The 23,357-nt window shown below is 39.8% G+C and overlaps 1 protein-coding gene across 3 annotated transcripts; it reads right to left on the bottom strand.

Moving 5' to 3' along the window:
- Positions 52-20,731, bottom strand: LOC109833635. Of its 3 annotated transcripts, none has more exons than XM_020401376.1 (11): positions 20,513-20,729; positions 20,304-20,411; positions 20,130-20,201; positions 19,943-20,047; positions 10,937-11,023; positions 10,358-10,552; positions 10,157-10,282; positions 10,013-10,078; positions 9,830-9,934; positions 7,987-8,217; positions 52-343 (listed from the first exon to the last, which is right to left on the bottom strand). In XM_020401376.1, the coding sequence occupies exons 1-10, from the start codon at positions 20,714-20,716 to the stop codon at positions 7,993-7,995; spliced, it is 1,293 nt and encodes a 430-aa protein (XP_020256965.1). In that variant the 5' UTR covers positions 20,717-20,729; the 3' UTR covers positions 52-343; positions 7,987-7,992. The 3 variants fall into 3 exon arrangements, with proteins under 3 accessions (XP_020256965.1, XP_020256966.1, XP_020256967.1); XM_020401377.1 differs by having other exon boundaries at positions 20,558-20,729; XM_020401378.1 differs by lacking the exon at positions 9,830-9,934 and having other exon boundaries at positions 20,513-20,731.

The raw sequence follows: 23,357 nt of genomic DNA, 5'->3' as shown, positions 1-23,357 counted from the left end.
CATCCTTCAGAAGTCCGTTAGTACAAAAAAGACCCAAGTTTCTCGCTGCACCTGCATCCTAATTGCAATTCAAGATTGCAATTTTTATAAATTAACAACATCTAGGTTCGTAGAAAAACATAGTGTTTCCCAAAAAAAAAAGTCGAACACAAGTTTCCAACAATTCCAATCTTGCATACTTAAATAAGTTATGCTATGGCAAGACAATGTGCACCTATAACGGCTCATTATGTCGTGCATTACTATGTAGCCTAATGATATTCCAACATGCATTCATATGAGCACAATCACAACCCTTGAACAGCCACTGCGGCAAAAGTCCAATAATCTTGCAACTGAGAACCTATCACAAAAAGTAGAATTATTAATTTCAGAGAAAAGAACAAATAAAAATGAAAAAAAACTCAATTAAGATAAAGATACCAGTCCCTACATGTCTCCAAAATTTAATTTATCATTTATGCCACCAATAAACATCCATTTTGAGCATGTGTTGTGCATGGTGTGAGAGACGGTGCCAAAACACTGACTTTGCGCCCTGCATTGCGCCTCGCGCATTGAAAACACAGATGGGATGTTAACAATATATACTGGATGATATCCTTTTGGAATGCTTGTTATAATGTTGTGTGTTTGGTTGTTACGGTTAATGACTGGTTGTTAAGCTTAGGGCTTGGTTGTCAAGTTTACAGATCGGTTGTAAGCTTAGCTTTTGGTTGTAAATGTTATGGATTGGTTGTTAAGATTATGAGTTTGTTGTTAAGCTTAGCTTTTGGTTGTTATTTGTTAATGTTATGGGCTGGTTGTTAAAAGCTTATGGGTTTGTTGTCAAGCTTATGATTTTGTTGTGGGTTTGTTGTCAAGGTTATGATTTTGTTGTTAAGCTTAACTTTTCGCTGTTAATGTTATGACTTGGTTGTGGCTTGTTGTTAACCTTGTTAAGGTTATGGCTTGGTTGTGGCTTGGTTATCAAGGTTACTAATGCACATGCCATAAACAATTAAATATTTACATTTATAATATTTACAAGAATTAAATATTTACATTTATAATAGTCTATCTCAAAATGTCATCATCGCCAAGTTGACTGAGATCTTTTTTCCTATTCATGCCTTAAATTATTAAGTAGGATGATAGCTTCGCTCGTATGACCCATGTGTTATGCTCTTTGGCGTGAGGTGCAGGACACTTCTACCTTCGACATGGAGGGTTGCTTTGGGGGTTGAATCGTAGGCTATTTTTTCTGATTAAGCTTTGGGTTGATTTATGGCTAGGGTTTTGCGATGAGTTTCTGGAGTCGGTTCACTTGGACAGAAGAGAGATGAGAAGGTACGAACGACGAGGAATGGTATAGATAAATGGGAGGCGGTTAAATCGAAGGGCATTTTGGGAAGTTCATGTTGGTTTTGAACGGCGTATCACGTGGGGGGTGTTTTAGGGGCTAGAGGAAAATCGCGATGCTTTTTTGGGGCAGAGGGAGCGTTGACAAAGTCTTAGGGGGCGGGGCGAAACACTCTGGCTCGTTTTGGGCTCCTTCAAGAGCAAATTCAGGCGTTGGATGCAGGACCTCAGGCTATCCACATTGTCCAAACCCTTTCTAACGTGGATCCGCCTCTTCACTCTCATACCACCTCTGGATTGGGAGTTTCTCCAATCACTGTTTGAGGGTATCGGCAAATGCATCATGTGCTCCAACGACGTCACCACAAAAAATAACTTCAAAGACTGCAAGGAGCTGCTCAAGATTAGGGATTTTTTGGATGTCCCTAAGAGGATTAGGTTTCGTTACATCTCTCCTATTGAGGGCAACCTAATGGAAGGTTACATAGTCACTCCGGTTATTGGCAGGCTGGAGGTCCATGAGCACCAAGCGACGGTAGGCATATGACGGTGGAAAGAGACATCTAGCAGCGGTTTCTCTAGAGCCAAGGTGTTGGGGGGTCCACCTTTCTTAAGGACAGGGGTTTCTCAAACGACTTCGCTTCAAGCAATGATAGCGAGGAAGAAGCAATCGGCCTTTAGGTTACCGCCATCTGTACATTTACTTTTGTTTTGTTTTACTTGATGTTGATATGGGATGTTAACAATATATACTGGATGATAGCTTTTTGGAATGCTTGTTATAATGTGTGTTTGGTTGTTACGGTTAATGACTGGTTGTTAAGCTTAGGGCTTGATTGTCAAGTTTACGGATTGGTTGTTAACCTTAGCTTTTGGTTGTTAAGGTTATGGATTGGTTGTTAAGGTTATGAGTTTGTTATTAAGCTTATGAGTTTGTTGTTAGCTTAGCTTTTGGTTGTTAATGTTATGGGCTGGTTGTAGATTATGGGTTTTTGTCAAGCTTATAGGTTTGTTGTTAAGGTTACGATTTTGTTGTTAAGCTTAACTTTTCGTTGTCAATGTTATGACTTGGTTGTGGCTTGGTTGTCAAGGTTACGACTTTGTTGTTAACCTTTCGTTGTTAAAGTTATGGCTTGGTTGTCAATGTTACTAATGGACATACCATAAATAATTAAATATTTACATTTATAATATTTACAAGAATTAAATATTTACATTTATAATAGTCTATCTCAAAATGTCATCATCGTCAAGTTGACCGAGATCTTTTTTCCTCTTCCTGCCTTCAATTATCAAGTAGAATGATAGCTTTGCTCGTATGACCCATGTGTTATGCTCTTTGCGCGTGAGGTGTAGGCCACTTCTACCTTCAACATGGAGGGTTGAATCGTCGGCCATTTTTTCCAATTAAGCTTTGGACTGGGTTGATTTAGGGCTAGGGTTTTGCAATGGATTTCTAGAGTCGGTTCGGTTGGACAGAAGAGAGATGAGAAGGTACGAACGACGAGGAATGATATAGATTAACGGGAGGCAGTTAAATAAAAAGGCATTTTGGGAAGTTCATGTTGGTTTTGAATGGCGTATCACGTGGGGGGTGTTTTGGGGGCTAGAAGAAAATCGCGTTGCTTTTTAGGGCAAAGGGAGCGTTGACAAAGTCTTAGGGGGCGGAACACTCTGGCTCGTTTTAGGGACTAGAGGCAATTTTCCTAAATCATTTGCAAAAAGGAAAAAACTAGCTAGATATAACCAAGTAATATCATGATGATCAATATGTGTGTGAGAGAGAAGAAATATTGTATCAATTTAGTTGCATCAGCAGAATTATCAATAAAAGTTCTCTATATTAAACTTCACTTTATCAAACACTAGTATTACTTGAGCTGAAAATTTTTACCAACATGAAATAAAGCATGGATAAATTAACAAACTTGTATCAAACTAAATTTAAAACTAGCTCAAAACCTCTAATATGCCTCTACACAATCATACTTTAAGCTTCTCTTTCTTCGGTTCTTGTAGAAATTGCAAATCAAGCTGAAGGACAGAGTATTGAATCTTAAAATGTTCTTTGTTATCTCTGATCACTAGAATTATCTCCTAGGGCCTTATAATGGTGAGATATCTAGCATATACATAAATATAAGCTTCTAGATGCTTCAGTATGGTTGTTATTGTTGCATGTAAATAAATAGACTGATAATTGTCAAAAAAAAACATCGCCTATTAAGAGTAAACTTGTTTACAAACTTTTTTATAAATTCATGTTTTTCCATGTTTTTTTCCAGCTATAAAAAGTTACTGGTAGTTTACACTATTAAAGTCTAGCCATGCCATCCTATTTCTCCTAGTTTTAGAGCATGTATGGTTCGAATATCATTTTAAAAAAGGAACAGGAGAAGTGGACAAAAATTAGTTTCCAAGTGTTTCTACAAATTTTTATGAATTTTTTTTCGGTTGTGTCAAATATTGGGGATTTCTATGTTGTGTACCTTTCCTAGTTTGGTTCAAAAGCACAAAATAAGGAAGCCCAAAAAAAGAAAAGGTTTCTCCCTTTTTTTGTTTGTTTCACTTGAGAAAAAAGAAAAGAGGAAAAGGTATCCACCAAGTAGAGAAAAGAGTAACATTTTAATGGGATAAAGTGGGTTTTGTCAGATTGCCACTCCTTTTCCCGAGGAAGTGGGTTTCTACTAAATATACCCCTTTTCTTTACTTTATAGAAATCTATCTCTTTAAACATTTGGTAAAGCCAAATGAGCTTTAGGAAACCTATAAACACCATTTAATTACAAAAATGTCATTGTAAGACGGTTTCGATAAAATTTTCTATAAATTTGGTGAACCAAACACCTTTTAGAATGTTGGATTACGACGCGTGGGGGTCACTAGACCGGAAGGGTCACGAGAGCGGAAGCAACCGCGTGAAAGGCGTGCTTGTGGGGGCTACGAGTTCAGCAAGCAACCACGTGACGTGACGTTCTCAATGCAATACCGCGTGAAGAGATCCGAATGCACATTGGTTTCAAACCGCGTGAAGAGATAGCCCACCCGAATGCACATTGGTTTCGGCCGCTATATATATATCTCTTTATTCGTGCCCTAGTTTTTTTTAAGTGCAAGAGGAGAGGGGAAAATCTTGAGCGGCGTGCAAAGAGAAATTGCAGAGGAGAACGCGACTGTGTACAGGCGTACCGCAGAGAGAGTTTTTGGCGACTGACTTTTGAAAAGAAAAGTAGGGATTATTTGAGGGTTTAATTTGTGAGAGTTGTGTGATTGTAAACCCTATTTGTACTCTTTCTCTCTAATAGTAGATCTCCCCCCTCCTTGCCCCGTGGACGTAGACAACTTGCCGAACCACGTTAAAAATTGATTGTTCGTGCTGTGATTTGTAATAGAGAGTTTAGGTTCCATTGACAAGTCAGTCCTAGAACTGATGAGAGGAAGAGTGTATATCCCATTTTGTTGAGATATATCACTTTCGGTTCTTGTTTTCTTTGTAAAACAGGGATTCAGTTGAGATCTACTCTCCTGTCGTGCACCAGAGGTGCTGTCGAATTTTCGCTGCGCACACCAAGTGGTATGAGAGCTCGGGCTACGCTTGGGCTATTTGGAGTAGATCGCTTTGAAAGCTCGTCTAGGGTTTCAATTGGAGTTAAATGTGGGATCTTTTTTGGTAAAGGCTGTATCTTTCTCAAGTTTGGATCTATTCTTCAGTTTGTTCCGCATTGGTTGTTGGTATGTTAAGGAATATGGCCGAGAAAGAAGGTGTTAAGGGTGGTGCTTCTGGTGTGAAGACCATTCAAAGTTTGAATATCCACTCTATGAAAATAGATGTAGAGAAATTTAATAACACGAACAACTTGGACTTTGGGGATGCGAAGTTTTGAATGCGCTGAACGCGCAAAATTTGGAAGACACTTTGGAGTTGGATAGCAAGCTAGATAATATTAAAAAGAAGGTTTGGAAGAAGATAAATCGGACGGCGTGTGGTATTATTAGGTCTTGTTTAACACAAGATTTGAAGTATGATGTGATGAATGAGACTTCTGCAAAGAAGATTTGGGAGATCTTGAGAGCAAGTATTTGACCAAGAGTGTGGAAAATCGCTTGCATTTGAAGAGGAGGCTTTATCGCTTCCAATTAAAGAAGGGAACCTCCATTAGTGATCACAAATGAACCACTACACGAAGCTTCTTATGGATTTGACGAATGTGGATGTTATGATTGAAGATGAGGACAATGCGTTGCTGTTGTTGAGTTCCTTACCTGATGAGGAATATGAGACCTTTGTTCTTACCCTAATTAATAGGAATACGTCATTTTCGTATAGTAAGGTCACCGCTGTACTTGTGAACTATCAGCTTCGAAAAAATGATAAGGATGCTTCAGTTGAGCCGGTAACGAAGACATTGATCGTAAGAGGGAAGAATCCAAACCGAAAGAATTGAAAGTCACAGTCTAGAATAGGGCATCCTACAGTTGGAAAAGATCAGTGTGCTTGGTGCAAGGAGACTGGTCATTGAAAGAAAGATTGTCCAAAATTCAACGAATGGATGAAGAATAAGCAGAAGGGAAAAGAAAAACAACCATCATCAGAAGCAAACATCATTATATCGGATGATAATATTTCTGATATTTCTATTTATTCGCTTTCTATCAGTCCTATAGGTAGCTATTCGGAAGAATCCGAGTGGATGTTGGATAGTGGTGTGACCTATCATGTGTGCCCTAGAAGAGAATGGTTCTCCAGTTTTGAGAAACTGGATAGTGGTGTGGTGTACATAGGAGAACCGTGCATGCCAGATCCTTGGGATAGGAAGAATTCACATCAAGATGTTTGACGGGACTGTTAGGGAGTTATATGATGTGAGATATGTTCCTTCCTTGAGGAAGAACTTGATCTCAATTGAAGCTTTGGTTGGAGAGGGTCTGAAGGTTCATATTGAGGACATGGTTCTCGAGATTGTGAAAGACTCTTTGATTGTGATGAAAGGCGTCAGGAGGAATAACCTGTACTATTTGATTGGAGATACAGTGACAGGTGGAGAGCTGGCGACTTCTGTTGATTCGACTAGACTACGGTATTTGGGGCTTTGTCATTCCAGTATTAATTTGAAGATGGGTGCAACAACCTGTAATTTAAAATCCAGTGAACACTTTGATGTGAGCAAGAAGACCGAGGTGAAGTTTGACACCTCTATTCACCGCACGGAGGGTCTTTCAGATGGGGTTCACGTGGATGTGTGGAGGCCTTCCAAGGAGGCATCATTGGGAGGAAATAGATGTTTGGTTTCATTTGTTGGTGGCTGTTCTAGGCGTGTCTGGGTTACAACCAAATCCCATTTGGATAAAGTCCTAGTTGTCTCTAACAGATTGAAAAAGTGTATGATAGACAGAAAGGTGAAGGTACTTCATTCTGGTTTTGATGGGAGGTACAAAATGAACCTGTTTCTGTATTGAAGCCGAGCTCACGGCATTTCGAGACACTTCGCTGGAAAGGAAATTTTGGGGAAACTAGATAGGGTGGCAAATTTGGAGAACCGTGCCTTGCTAGAGGAGGATCGGTGTTTATGGTCAAGCAATGGTCTGCAGAAGAGTTTCTGGACCAAGTCTTCGACATATTTGGGTCATCCTATTAAAGAGTTGTCAACTGCTGTGATTGGAGGTAAAACTCAATTGGATATTTGGTCTGGTAATGTCACATTGGATGAGGCTTCGATGATGGAGCCTATTGACTCTCAGCAGGTGGAGAGTTTTGGACAGATCATAGAGGTATCACAGCAGGTGGAAAGTGATGCTACTTCACATTGGGTGGAGATTACTCTACATTCTCTAGATCTCCCCTCTCTTTGCCCCATGGACGTAGGTAACTTGCCGAACCACGTTAAAAATTGATTGTTCGTGCGGTGATTTGTAATAGAGTTTAGGTTCCCTCGACAAGTCAGTCCTAGAACTGATGAGAGGAAGAGTGTATATCTCACTTTGTTGAGATATATCACTTTCGATTCTTGTTTCCTTTGTGAAACATGGATTCAGTTGAGATCTACTCTCCTGTCGTGCACCAAAGGTGTTGCCGAAATTTCCGCTGCGCACAACATAGAATAGTGACATTTACACCACTACTGCTACACTACTACAATATACGAGAGAAAATTGTGGGGTCCAATTCTCTTTTAACTATTTTGAAAATAGGTGATTTATGATGGGAGCCTACACTTCTCGCTTACAGTGTGGAAGTAGTGTTAGAAGGAGTAGTGTAATTATCATTATTCTTTAAGCTTTCCACAGATTTGCAAATTGTCTTTGCACTTATCAGGTGGGGTATAGGGCGTTTCATTGAAAGATATATGCAGAATCCAGTGTCCAACTCCATAAATCCCTCACTCAAGACACACTCATATTCTAAGCTAAGCCCATAACCAGAAGCAATAGCAATAAGAATAAATATTACATTCTGGTCCAAGCAGATCCAGAAAGATTGATGTCAAAACCTCTTAAACGCATACTTCTTGAACAGCCTTCACCACATCACCGTTTTCACTGTGTTGGTAATAGTACTATTTCCTTTCTCCCTTCAGGCGCAAATAATGGATGTTCTAAATAGAATAAGGAATGCACATAGCCATAATAAAATTTTTAAAAAAATACCTTTGATTAGTGGAGATCTAGTTCCTCTTCTAGCTCCAACTCTACATGTGATTCAATCTGCACGGATTCCCTAAATTGTTGCATCAATATTGAAGGTTCTAAAATAAAATCAGGGAAAGTTAGTTCCGGCAATTTTAAACTTGACTCTGTGTCCTTCCACTTCTTCCACACAAGATAGTCTCCTAGAAGGACATTTTCGAACAACGCTATTTGACGTAGAACTGCATCCACCTGCAAAAATCGATAACAGGACTGATATTTGCATTCCAAGCATGTGTCTACGTCTAAAGAATTAAACAGCCTAATATCAAGCAGATCTAACAACTACAATGAAAAGCTAATTAAAAATGAGATAAATTTAACAGCGAACAATTGAAGGATTTTGTTTAGGGATTACCGATTTAGAAATTTTCACTAGCTAAGTTTCAAAATGCATCTATTTTTTTTCTAAGATTTTATAATAATCAATGCCATAAATGAGGAAATTAGCGCAATTGACGATAAACTAATTATAACAGGAACCATGTTAATGAGGTGGATAAAATGTCTATTGGTCCTCCATTTTTATAAGGGCCACGAGAGCAACTACCCCCCCTGCACCCCCCAACCCCCCTTTACAAAAAAATGTAACACATGTTCACCTTTACATCTTTCTCTTAGTCATTTTAAAGTTCATCTATGAACCTTTCTTCTAGTTGGTAGACAACTTCAGCCAGTCCAAATTAAAGTCCATTTGCAAAGGAGCTAAAGGAGATTCATGGGCACATGGATAAAGAATGATGTTAATATCCAATCAAATCAAATTACTGATTATAGTCATTGGCAACAAGAAATTACCCTTTTTTCATCTCCATGCTTCTGTGAAGAACAAGCAAAGCAGATGTCTCAAGAAGACATGAGATAAATAAAATCTAACCCAAAATATTATACATATCCTCAATATATAGTTATATAATAATAAACTCAGTTGGAAAGAAAACTAAAACTATCCTAATTTGAAGTTAAGCCTTAAATGTCATGCTTTCTGCACATAGCTTGATCATCATCTTCATCAATAGGTACATGTATAGACTCACCCTTTGTTCCAAGACTCTTTCAGCAACTCCTCCACTTATTACAATCTTCAACCTTTCGAATCTTCTGCAATAAGATCCACCCTAGTTCAGACTCTTCTGCAATAAGATCCATAATCCTTAAGTGATCAGATCCGGACCCTTGGCCAATCAGAATCCAATTGCCCCCGACATTGCGAGCTTGCGCCTGTTACCCAATCATCATCACGCTCATGATTGTTGCGGAGCTAGGAATGGTGCGGAATTTGTAACTAGATTGTATGTTGCTGCCGAGATCAAGGGTCGAGTCAGACTTTTAGAGCTCGTCAGGAGAAAATATCCAAATCACGTTTTAGATGGAGTTGTAGGTTAGGAGTAAACCCAAAAATCCTTTCCCTTTTTTTCCTCTGATGCCATGGAAACTAAGTCTAGGCAACAATTTCTCACCCATTTAGCACTAGTCTCCATGTCCGAAACATGATGCGTACCAAATGTTTGCAGACAGATATAAGGGGTATTATCAAGGTAAAAGGACGAAAGGTTTGTACTCAAGAAGATTGCTGAATACGAACTCCTACAGGTTGACAGTCTAAGTTCAAAAGTGCAGTTACCTCAAACATTTAATTGGAGATAAATATGCACACAAGATGGACATAAAAAGAAGTCTAGAATACAGAAGAGAAGACTATCTGATAAGGAAAAATGAAATAATTTTCTATTATATATGTGTTGGTGACAGCTGCTGGATAACAGAAAGTTAATAGATACAATATTTATCTGATAGTACATACCTTCGCACAATGCTCCTTTGTTAAAAGAAGAACATATTTTTCAGCTTTGTCTATTCCTGGACAGTTATTATTTTGTTCTCTTACAATTTGTTGAAATGTATTGACCTAAGAAGTTCGACAGTTGGAAGTAAAGTTAGTGTTGATAAAAAACCAATTGATGAGCATACTGGAGAAGATGCATACCTTTCTTTTTTCTTTATCAGCAGACACCATCTTTTTCAGAAAATAGCTACTCAAAGTATTGATAGCCTGAAATAGTTCTAAAAAATATGACGATTGAAGATAAAGCAAATATATGATGTTGTAAATATATATGCACACAAGTACCTTGTCACTTTCGGGATGATTTTTGAGACAATTTGCTAAACTATACACTTCGTTTTCACGATCTTCACGGAAATTCTCTGCATTGCCACGGAGATCAAGTTCGGCTTCAACGATTAAGGTAAGAAGCTGCAAAAAGATAAAAGTGTTAGCAACTTAAGCTGAAAGCCTACTTCATGAGAAATTAATGTACTCATATATAACCTCATAATCTTTTTCTGCCAATTGAACTAGCAAAAGCTTTCGAGTAGTATCTTGTAGCGTTCGAATATTTCTTGATGTTGCAGCGAATAACGAATTTAATGAATCCTCCAAGCTAGATGATCGACGCCATACATAGAAATACGTATTTACCATTTCGCGGGACGACCCATGTGCAATATATTGCAACTTTAAAGCCTGCAATACCTTGGATGAAGTAAACTATTGAGTCTTGAGTTCTCTAAAACTACAAAACAATGCAAAACAGACACCTCAAAAATATTAGATAGTACAAGATGCAAGAAAAGAATTCATATTTGGGCAAGCAGACTGGATCACGTTCTGAAGGAGGGTAATGCAAGACAAACACCTAAAAATTGAGCTGGACAGAAAATGACCATGAACCATGAAGATTCTCATTCTCTATCTTATTCATTTCAACTCAAAAGAGAAATAAAACATAGAGAATATTCTTAACACCAACCAACTTTTTTAGGGTTATAAGCACTCCTTACTGACTTCCCATTTTTTTTCATTTTGCAACAAATTATGGTCTTCCACCTTGTATTAATGAAGACTTACTGATGAACGTTGAAGATTTTGGTTTTTGCGTATTTTCTTCATTTCTCTTGCACGATAGGCTCTTACATCATGCAAAAAACAATCAATCTGGAAAAAAAACAATAGAGGGGGTTATTCTCTAAGAGTTGAGAAGTCTAAACAAAGATTTTATCAACATCACCAAATTTATATATAGCATACTCTAAAAATGGTATAAAATTTCAGTGAAACTTACACAAAAAATAGCAATGCAGAAGAAAGTCTATACAGCCTTTCAAAACACATACTTTCTTGAGTGCATCAGAATTCTTCTGATGGATTAAATGTAAAAAAAATTCAATCTTTCTCGTTAAAACCAAAATAAATTCAAAGTATAAGCAATAGGACGAAAGGTGGTTAGATAATTTATATAACTGTTGTAATTGTAATGTAGAGATCACGCAACACCATTTATAAAGGTTTCCAAAGCATTGCCATGATCGTATCAAATATCAATATAACTAAAGCAGTTCCTCAGTAAGATGGAAAAGAATCAGAACCATAAGGTGTCAAAAGCATGTCGTAATGGTAAATTTATGGTACCGTAAAAGTGTTGAGAACTAATCTAGTTCCATGTGAGGTACATTTTTCTTAAACATCAATATCCTCTCCCTTAACAAATATAATATTTGCCCTTTATGAGGGTGTGTCAAAGAAGAAACTCGAGACTCTCAAGATCAACATTTTTCTGCAACCGAAAGGATAAGGAAGGTTGCAGTAAATGTATATCATTTTGTGAGTAAGAAAAGTAAATGTATACGATGCAAAATGATGTTCTTTGTAAGAAAAACTTGCTAAATGTTTCTTTCTTTTTAGTAGCTGCTCTTATTTTTATACCCTCTTCCTTTCGCAACACTTCTAGATTGCATCCTGACTATCCAAATTTGGTTACTTAAATATTCTGAGTAGTGGTACTTTGCTCAGCAATCAAATCAGGATGGGGAGACACAGATTGTTCATATTATTTAATGATGGATGTGGTAGAGAAAGACTACTGCACTGGATAATAAATTTCAGGGGTTTATACATACATACCCCTCAAATCATCCTTATTTCCAAATTTACCCACCAAATCTGGATGTATGTTAGTTAGTTAACACACATTGGATAAAACTAGCTTTTGATGAAATATACCAACTATTCTAGTGGTTCATGTTATAAATTTATTTCTCTATAACTATCTATTTTTAATTAAATCAATTTTAGCGAGAGATGGACAGGGGATCATCCATGACATCCTCATCTTCATCAGTGAGTGTACAACGGAAAAGTCACTGGTGAAAGAGATGGTCCAACCTTTCCAACTAATCCCAACAAAACTCTTCTATGTCTGTACTCAACAAATAGGGAGGGCACCATGACAAGGCTAGACTACATGTCCCTCTGAATGCTTCTTTCTTTTCTTAACTCTATGATGACTATATTTTCTTTGGGGTTGTCTTCATATGTAGACCACTAAACAAAATCTCTCTCGCAAATATGTAGTGTTTAATTGCAAGGGTAACATGCAATTGAACTCGATCACTGCTAATCAAACTCAGAATAAATATTCTTCTAAACAAAAGTATTCTTAAAACTCAATTTACCGACAGCCCAAATTTCACTCCGAATTCTAAAAAAATCAACTCATAACTAAACTCACTTACAAGTTGCAACATTTATGATCGAAACCAGCCCCATAAACAAAACCATTTGCAATCCTTCACAAGTCACAAGCCTGTATAAATAGCAAATAACTACGCCTTGAAGCTGGAGAAAATTTCATTGAAGTCAAAGAGAGGGAATGTGATGGTTTTCTTTGCCTTCAATCAAAACTCTCACTTTAACCAATAATGACCAAACTTCTTCTTTGAAACTTTCCTCATCTTGTGGGGAATGGAATGTGGCCACTGGGCAAGGAAAGGGGTTGCAAGCAAATGGAGCGTTGTTGATACGGGTGTATCTTCTCTCTGTGTCGGGACCTTAGTAATCCTCATGGGAGCTTAAGGATAGACGATTCTCATGGTAGCTTGAGAATAGAGGTGTGGGTGGAGCTATAGGTGGCGGCGAAGAAGTCAAAAGTAGGAAAACGACAAGAAAAACAGGAAGCACGCAAGCACTCTGGCCGGTCGACCGGGGTTCCAGCATCGGTCGACCGCGAAGACCAGACCGGTTGACCGAAGGTTCAGCATCAATCGACCGATATCAGATACGCTTACAGGGTTAAAAAGCATGCCTCTGGCCGGTAGATCGACGCAAGCATGCCGATCGACCGGATCGGTTTCCTAGGCCAAACTGGACTCCTGATTGACGCGTTTTCCAAGTGGCTTTGGGCTTGCTTATTTACGATTTTGCCATCCACATTGTAGACATATAAATAGAGATTGTTTAGGGGTTTTAAACATCAGATTAGATTCTAAAGAGAATATAGAGGTTGTTCTTTATTCTAGTGAGATTGGATTGTGAGGGCGAGATTTTGTAATCTTTGATTCTCATAATCTAGAGAATGTATTTTTCTACACCAATTGATTCGTATTGTGTGCTTTACTGTTTTCTTCTCAAACCACCTTTGATAATTCCGCGATCAAAGGTGCTCATGCGGTGACTCGTATCAAGTTGGTATCAGAGCAATCAGATTCGGTTAAGGGGACATCATGTGTATGATCCTTACTCGATCGCAATACAAGAAGCTAGACAAGATCCTTGTATCTTTAGGAGAAGTTCAGAAATCAAGGAAGAAGAAGATGACAGAAAATGACAATTCAGCGATGCTTGATACATTGGAGAAGCAGATCGAAACAATCGGGTCGACTCTCACGTAACTCATCGATCTCATCCATGGAGACAAAAAGGGCGAATCTTCTTCGAAGTCTTAGAAGAAACCTATTGAATCCGGTGGAGATAGTGAGAATTAAAATTCCGACAAGGAGGTCGAAACCGTCAAGACTGTTCCACATCAAGGGGGTAAGGGTTCTTACCAAAATCTGAAGATCGATTTCAGAGTAGAGATTCCTGTTTATGATGGGAGTGTAGACGTCGAGAGGCTTGATGATTGGATCGAGCGTATGGAAACGTATTTTACTCTTTATGGCTATTCGTCTAGAGAGAAGATTATTTTTGTGACTTTGAAGCTTTCCGAGCACGCGTTGACGTGGTGGAAGTTCTACTGTAAGCAAGAAAAGAAAGTGGTGTCGTGCAACAAGTTTAAGAAACTACCGAGGAAGCAGTTCTATCCGGTGAGATTTCTTGAAGAGCGTTGGTACAAGTGGTACGGCTTTCGTCAAAGGTTCAATCAGACCGTTCAAGAATACACTACAGAGTTCCAGCAACAGGCGATGGTCCTCAACATTACGACAGAAAAGTACTCCATCTTCATGAATTATGTAACGGGTCTGAATGAATACATCTAAAAAGAGATGAAGCTATTCACGGTTGAGTCGATTGCAGAGGCAAGCGTGAAGGTTATTGTCATTGAAAGAGATGAAGTTGTTCACGGTTGAGTCGATTGCAGAGGCAAACATGAAGGTTATTGTCATTAAGGGCAAGCAGGAGAAAGGCAACGAGACGAAGGGCAATGCAAAACAAGCTGAAAGCAAGTCTAGTAGCTCCCAAACTGAGGAGAAGAAGAAGGGCGACCCAGGAAAGACAGGATTGATTTGTAATCACTGCAAGCATACAAGACACGTAGTTGATCGGTGTTAGGAGAAGTATCCCCATTTGAAGCGGAAGGGGTTGAAGGAGGAGAAAAAGGCATATATGATAGCATAGGGTTCGAATGAAGTCTCTGGGATGACAGAGACAAATAGCAGTCTCAACCTTATGACGGGGAAACATGCCGCGAAGGAAGAAGAAGACCCCAAGGAGCATATTTGTTCTTAAATTGCAGGTGAAGACCGGCTTGGTTGATGCATTAGTTGATCCGGAGCCAGAAGAATTTAATATCCAAGGCCTTGGTGAAGCTGGGTCTAAAGACGGTCAAGCATCCGAAGCCTTATCCTTTAGGATGGACTCAGAAGGAGGCGGGGCTGAGTGTAATCAGTTAATGCACCTTCAGATTTTCACTCCACGAGTTGTATATTGACGAGATCACGTGCGACGTTGTTCCATTAGATGTTTGTCAAGTTATACTGGGCAATCCTTATTCACTCCATGAGTTGTATATTGACGAGGTCACGTGCGACGTTGTTCCATTAGATGTTTGTCAAGTTATACTGGGCAATCCTTATTTGTGGGATAGGTATAAGATCTATGACAGGCGGACCCAGAAATATACGTTCACCAAGAATGGCGAGCAATTTATTTTTCATTAGGCATCTCTCCCGCAAAAGACGAGCTTGGTGATGGTGACTCAGGCGAAGAGGCTAGTGAATGCGAGCAAGAAGTTTGTTTTATTGTTCATTACATCTTATGAGGAGCAGCTGAATAGAGTGTGCTTGACTACCTTGAGCAAGCTTCAGGAGGAAGATCTTGACAGCTTAAAGGCCAAGTATGCGAACATGTTTTCGGAGATCACGGGACTACCACTGAGGCGGGGTGTAGAGCACGATACTGGCCAAGTATGCGAACATGTTTTCGGAGATCACGGGACTACCACTGAGGCGGGGTGTAGAGCACGATACTATGTTGACAGGGTAGAGTTTCTTGTGAGATCACGGGACTACCACTGAGGCGGGGTGTAGAGCACGATACTATGTTGACAGGGTAGAGTTTCTTGTAGAATATAAGGTTGTACTGCACGTCTGTATAGGAGTCTGAGCAGATAAAGAAGTAAGTTCAGGAGCTTCTGGAGACGGGAGTGATAGTGCCAAGTTGTTCACCTTGCGGGTCGTCAGAGTTGTTGGTGCCCAAAAAGGATGGAGGTTGGCGCATGTGCGTGGATTACCGGACGCTCAACAAGATAACATTTAAGAATCGTTACCCACTATCACGGATCAATGATCTTATGAATCAATTTGAGGGAGCGAGATTTTTCACGAAGTTGGATCTGAAGTCTAGTTACCATTAGGTGAGGATTCGGGAAGATGACACTTAAAAGACTGCGTTCAAGACCAAGCAGGGCCTTTTCGAGTGGTTGGTGATGCCGTTTGGATTATGCAACGCTCTTGCGACTTTTATGAGACTCATGAATGATTTGTTGCGACATTTTATAGAGGATTTTATGATAGTTTACCTCGATGATATCTTGGTGTATAGCAGGACCTAAGAGGAACATCTTGTTAATGTAGAGAAGGTGTTTGAGGTGCTGCAGAACGGATAGCTGAAGCTCAACGAGAAGAAGTGCGAATTTAGAAAGGACGAGTTAGTGTATCTTGGCTTCATCGTGAGGAAGGGCAAGTGGAGGATAGATCCAAGCAAGGTGACGGTGATCACAAAGTGATTGACGCTTAGGACAGTGATGGAGGTGAGAAGCTTCATGGGGGCTTGCTAGTATTTGTGTAAGTTCATTCGACATTTTTTTACTTATACAGCATCTTTAAATAGCCTTACGAAGATGAAGGTTCAGTTCGAGTGGGGAGGACGCATGAGAAGGTTTTTCAATTACTGAAGAGGAAAATCTCGGAGTCACCGGTGTTGGCATTGCCTAATTTACAGAGGACCTTCGAGGTAGAGACCGACGCTTCTAGTTATGCTATGAACGTTGTGTTGATACATGATGGGAAGCCGGTGGAGTACCATCCTGAGATGTTTACGGGTGCTATTCAGAACTATTCAACTTACGACAATGAGTTTTATGCACTTTATCAGGCGATCAAATATTGGAGGGTGTATTTGTTAGGTAAAGAGGTGGTAGTGCACTCGGATCACAAGCCATTGGAGTTTCTACATGCCTAGACAAAGCTACATCAGGCACGGCACATGAAGTGGATGTCCTATCTGATGGCGTTCAACATCATCATTAGGCACAAGAAGGGGGCAACTAACAAGTTAACCAATACGTTGTCTTGACCGCCAGTGAGCTTTATTGATGGCGACGCGTATTTAGCCCTTGGTTCCTTTAGAGTATGTGTAGATGTACACATTCAGTAAAGACTTCAGCAGTGCGTTCGAACAGGTGAAGACTGATAGAAAGGGGGAGTATGAACTTGGAGCATATGGTTTGTTATATCGTGCGACATCACTTTGTATTCGGGAGGATGACGATAGGTTGTAGTGGATTAAAGAGGCACATACATTGGGTGTACTAGGTCATTTTAGGATTCAAAAGATGCTTCTCAATCTACAGCGTTATGTCTTTTGGCCGAAGATGTTAGAGGATGTTACTAAGTACGTTGGAGGGTGTAAACTATGTTGCATTTCGAAGCCTTCTAACAGGAAGATGAATTGCATCTACTATTACCAGTGCCTTCTAGACCATGGAGAGCATTTCTATGGATTTTATAGGAGGGTTGCCAACGACCAAGTACGGGCATGACTATTTGTACGTTGTGGTGGATCGTTTCAGCAAGATTATGATCTTGATTCCTTGTAAGAAGACCATGACGGGAACGAGTGCATCACAGTTGTTCTTTGAGTATGTGGGAGCACTTTGGGTTACCAAGTTCGATTATTTTGGATCGGGATAGTCAGTTTCTCGGACACTTTTGGAATTCTTTGTGGTGTTTGATGGACACTAAATTGAAGAAGAGCACGATATTTCATCCACAGACGGACAAACAGAGGTAATCAACCAGATTATGGTTCATATGTTGCGGGGGTATAATTCCAGATATCCCAAGACTTGGGATAAGAGCTTACCATACCTTCAGTTTGTGTTCAGTCGGGTTATTCATGGATCTTTTGGAAAGTCACCGTTTGAGACTTGTTACGGGTTCTTACCCCCAAGTCCATTCGATCTTGTGTTTTCTAGTGAAGCTACGACAAGGAAGGGAGTGAAAGACAACGGGCTCAACAATTTCTGGAGAAGATAGCGCATATTCACGCTACGGTTGAAGCTCAATTGAAGAACTCACAAGCGAAGTACAAGGCGAAACATGATCAACATCGAGTTCCTTGTAATTTTGGCAAGAATGACAGTGTGGCTGAAGTTAAGGAGCAGCTAAAGAGAGAATGGAAGAAGTTGAAGCATATACGATATAGGCCATTTAAGATTCTCGATCAGATTGGTGACAACGCCTTCAAGCTGGATTTGCCACATTACTTAGGCATGTATTCGATGATCAATACCGAGTACTGAAAGTTGTTCGAACCTCCATTGCTCGACGATGAGGGTGACGACAAAGTGATCTTGTCGCATGTTGAGGACTTGTGGTTTGATAGAGAAGATCCGTTGAAAGAGTATTTCATTTTGGAGTGAAAGGTGACTACGACTAGACGGGGGACAAAGAAGTTGTTTCTGATTGGACGTCAAGGTCAAGTTCCTAGCAAGATCAGGTGGTTCAATAAAGGAGGGGCTCGAGAGTTCCTTCAGCTGAAGTTCTAAATTGAATGAGACTTCAAGTTCCTAAAGGGGGAGTCATGATACGAGTGTATCTTCTCTCAGCTTCGGGAGCTTAGCAATCCTCATGGGAGCTTAAAGATAGACGATTCTCATGGTAGCTTGAGAATAGAGGCGTGGGTGGAGCTGCTGGTAGCGGCGAAGAAGTCAAAAGCAAGAAAATGATAAGAAAAACAGGAAGCAGGCAAGCACTCTGGCTGGTCAACCGGGGTTCCAGCATCGGTCGACCGCGAAGACCAGACCGGTCGACCGAAAGTTCAGCATCGATCGACCGATATCAGATATGCTTACAGGGTAAAAAACCTACCTCTGGCCGGTCGACCGACGCAAGCATGCCGGTCGACCTGATCGGTTTCCTGGGCTAAACTGGACTCCTAATTGACGCGTTTCCAAGTGGCTTTGAGCTTGCTTATTTACGATTTTGCCATCCACGTTGTTAGACATATAAATAGAGATTGTTTAGGGTTTCTAAACATCAGATTGGATTCTAAAGAGAATAGAGATGTTCTTTATTCTAGTGAGATTATGCGGGTGAGATTTTGTAATCTTTGATTCTCATAATCTAGAAAAGGCATTTTCCTTCGCCAATTGATTCGTCTTGTGTGCTTTATTGTTTTCTTCTCAAACCATCTTTGATAATTCTGCGATCAAAAGTGCTCGCGCGGTGACTCGTATCAGTTGTAGGTTTAGGTTGAAAGGGGCTAACATTAGGAGAGATAGCAGTTAAGTAGATTTGTTGATATAAATTGCGCACTAAGTGTTGAATGATGAGATAGTGGCAAGGTTTTACACAGCGATTATCGAAAATATATTGGACAACCAGAATTCATATCGGATCCCAGTTATTGAGGATATATTGGGGATAAAGAGTAAAAAATCAGTGTTATATCGGTGAGCATATAAAATATAATATCCTAAAATAAAATCTAAGCACATTTAACGAAATATCGAGAGTCTTCAAGAGAGGTGGTCGAAAGAGGTCTTGGAAGGAGAAATTTACACCGATATATCAAGGCAAATCGGCTAAAAACGACAATGCGATAAATTTTTACAAAAATCGTATCGGCCACGGTCCAAACCCTATATATCAATGATAAATTGATAAATCGACCTATATTTAAAACATTGGATAGCGGTAAGTATTATTTAGATTAATTCTTGCAGATATTATATAGTTTCCACAAATCTAATAATGGATTATATATTTTCGTAACTTTAGTGACGCTTGGGCATTCTTTCCTGATAGATACGCTGACGAAATAGTCAGGTCTTGCCACTGTTATATCTTGGGAAGTAAGCCGTGACAATATCAAAACAAAAAGAAGATTATCAAGGGGAAGAGATGATTTGCCATGGCAACAAAGACGCGCTCCAGAGTTATGCTAAGGCTAAATAACGGTACAGTAGATTTCAAAATATACCAAGAGCAATATAAATAGAAGTAACTGATTCTATGTTGGTGTGAAGACTCAATAACAAATTATTGCAGGTAGAGGGTAATTACTCCAGCAAATCACTAGACGAAAAACAAGACCCACCGTATACTAAATCAAGATAGCATGTGCAGCACATACCGTTTCATAATAGTCCTCCCGATGGAGCAACAAAAGCAAAAGGGCCTTTTTGCGTTGTGGGATTTGTTCAGCCTCTTTTCGAAGTCCTCCTATGATTTTATCAGCCTAAAAAGGTTGGATAATTGATATAAACAAAACTGGGGATCAATTAAAATTAGATGTAGCCTTTCAGAAGTAAGATGCAAACCTTGTCCCGTGCCTGATTAACAATCTCCAACGCATCATGTTCAAACTTTCGAAGTTGAGCATCTATTACTTCCTACAGCAATATTCAATTTTAGTAACAGATCGCCGTGAGTATAATTTAAGGGGGGAAAAATTGATGTGAGCTTTTATGATGGATGTTAGTATTTAGTACTACCGGAGGAGTGCCTTCCAATGCAGGTTGAAATTTCTTATTAATTTCTACAAGAATCTTGAATCGATCCTTAAATAGAACCGCCACATTTCTCCCAATCGATCTATAAACCTGTACGCAAATTTCAAAAAAAAAAAAAAAAAGAGGGGGATCTTCCATTAATTAACACTATCCCTGTTCTTCAGGGATCACATTTTATATAAAGTATATACCTCCTTGTCAATTTCACTATTGGAGCCGCACATGGTAGTCGATACCTTGAGATCTAAAAATTCTGTATTGCGATCGGAATATTCCGTGTCGACCCACTCGTTTAGATTGCAGAGGGATTGGAACTTCCGGGTTAGATATATCCCTTTTGCACACTTCTGTTTGAATCCTTCAAGAAATTGTTGCTGAATCTGCTTAACCATCATTAATACAAAAAAAATTAGTAAATATGAATGTTCTTCGACCACAATAGAAGGGGAAATAGGGGGACAAATTTTTAAAACCACCCATTTTTAAAATTTAATCAGCAAAAATAACCGTTCGAAGAAAATATTAGCAAAATCGACCCTTTTCAGATGAAAAGGGTCGGTTATACTGCTTGGGCGTTGAAAACAAAGTGTACGGGACTGCTAGTCCCGTACACTTCGTTTTCTTCTCAAGCCTCGTGACCAACCCCCACCCCACTTCTTCTACAGGCACTCATGATCGACCCCCACTCTAAATCTCTCTCCTCCTTCATCCAAACCTCATCAGTCTCAAGTCTGAAGGTCGCATGGCGAAAGGACACTCTCCTCGACTCCGCCATCGAATCCGACAAGCGATACAACCTCATCTTTCACGTCGTCCGCTAGGTCCTCAACGAGCCAGGCCGCGTGATCCCATTGCGATACCTCGAGAAACGATGAGTACAGAGTTTTGTGGAAATGATTTTTATTGATTTGTTTTGGCCGTAGCCTGGGAATATATACACAAAGCTGATTCAACTTTCCTTGTACAGCTAGAATATTTACATAAATAGCAAAGCTAAACTAAGTAGCAAATAAGCTAAGATAGGAAAGTAGATCAATCATACAACTCATCTTAACATACCTAGCCTAGGGAATATTTACAGAATCAATCACAAAAATATGCACATGTTATTTCCGCTAATACTCCCCCTCAAGTTGGAGCATGGAGATTGGAAATGCCCAACTTGCGAAGGAGTAAATAAAACTGTGATTTACCAAGAGCCTTGGTCAAAATATCCGCTAGCTGTGCACCGGTCCGAATATGAGACGTAGAAATTGTTCCATCTTGCAAAGCATCACGAACAAAGTGACAATCCATTTCTATATGTTTCGTTCTTTCATGGAAAACCAGATTAGCCGCTATATAGAGAGCAGCTTGACTATCACAAAATAATCGCATGAGACGCACATGTTGTATCCCAAAACAAGCCAAAATGGATTTCAACCACTTTAACTCACATGTAGTAGTTGCCATAGACCTATACTCGGCCTCCGCAGAAGATCGGGAAACAATTGGCTGTTTTTTTGTTTTCCAAGAGATAGGAGAAGAGCCTAATAAAATAAAGTAACCAGTCAATGATCTCCGAGTTATGGGGCAACTTGCCCAGTCACTATCACAAAAGGCATAGAGTTGAAAATTACTCTCCTCACGCAGCAAAATACCCTGTCCAGGATAACCTTTCAAATACCGCAAAACTCTCAAAGCTGCATCCCAATGTTCAACACAAGGATCACCCATAAACTGAGCTAATATATGTACGGAGTAACACAATTCAGGCTGTGTAATCGTCAAGTAGATTAAGCGCCCTACAAGTCGCCTGTACTTCTCCGGATCATCAAAGATAGCGCCATTTATGGTGGCAAGATGGTGATTTTGTTCCATGGGTGTAGAAGCGGGGCGTGCTCCAAGTAATCCAGCCTCACTTACGATGTCAAGAACATATTTTTGTTGTGAAAGAAACAAACCGTCCTTCCCACGTGCCACTTCAATGCCGAGAAAATATTTGAGAACGCCCAAGTCTTTCATATGAAATCTCTCACTTAGTTGTTGCTTGAATTTCTCAATTGCCAAAGAAGAAGAACCTGTGATTATAATGTCATCCACGTACACAAGAACATGTAAAGCAACATCACCCTTGGAATAACTAAACAATGAGTAATCAGCATAAGATTGTTTAAAACCAATATCCTTCAAAGCAGTCGAGAGCTTAGCAAACCAATTCCGTGGTGCTTGTCGGAGTCCATAGAGTGACTTACGTAATCGACACACCTTACCCGAAGTAGCAGAATTAAAGCCAGGAGGTAGTTGCATATATACCTCATCATCAAGATCTCCATGTAAAAAGGCGTTATGCACATCCATCTGGTGTAGTTCCCACTTTCTTTCCACTGCTATAGCCAAAAATGTTCGAACCGTGACCATTTTAGCTACAGGGGCAAATGTTTCATTGAAGTCAATTCCTTCAACTTGTCGATTCCCGTACACTACTAGACGCCCCTTTAATCGTTCAACCGTACCATCAGATCGATACTTGACTTTATAGACCCACTTACACCCGATTGCCTTCTTCCCGGGTGGAAGGTCCTCTAAAGTCCAAGTTCTATTTCTCTCAAGGGCATCTATTTCTTCTTGCATTGCTTTCCGCCAACCAAGGTCCTTAACAGCTTCTTTAAAAGATGTGGGTTTAGTGCCTGCAGTAATTGCTGCCAAGAAACGGGTGTGTCTCACAGAAAAATTATCACAATTTACATAATAAGCAATGGGAAAAGGAGTACCTGAGGACTTTGATGGAGCGGTTGTAGGTGACGTGACAGGGTTTATAACTCGAACAGTATTGGTGATGAAGTCCTTGAGTTTACTAGAAGGTTTCTTTATTCGATGTCCTCGACTAGTTTCTTGCAGAACATTCGCTTCATTAATCACCTCCCCAGTATTCGAAGTTGTACCAACACAAAGTTGTTGGACAGCCTCCAACCCTCCACCCGTAGGTGGTGTGACGTGCTGCTCAACCTCTTCAGCCCTGCCATCAATTCCTTCTGCCACAACCGAGTGCTCCTC

This window comes from Asparagus officinalis, chromosome 3 (assembly GCF_001876935.1).
Source record: "Asparagus officinalis chromosome 3, Aspof.V1, whole genome shotgun sequence".
In the NCBI taxonomy this organism is placed as follows: Eukaryota; Viridiplantae; Streptophyta; class Magnoliopsida; order Asparagales; family Asparagaceae; genus Asparagus; species Asparagus officinalis.
The sequence above is the reverse complement of the archived record's forward strand: the minus strand, read 5'-3'. Positions and strand labels throughout refer to the sequence as shown.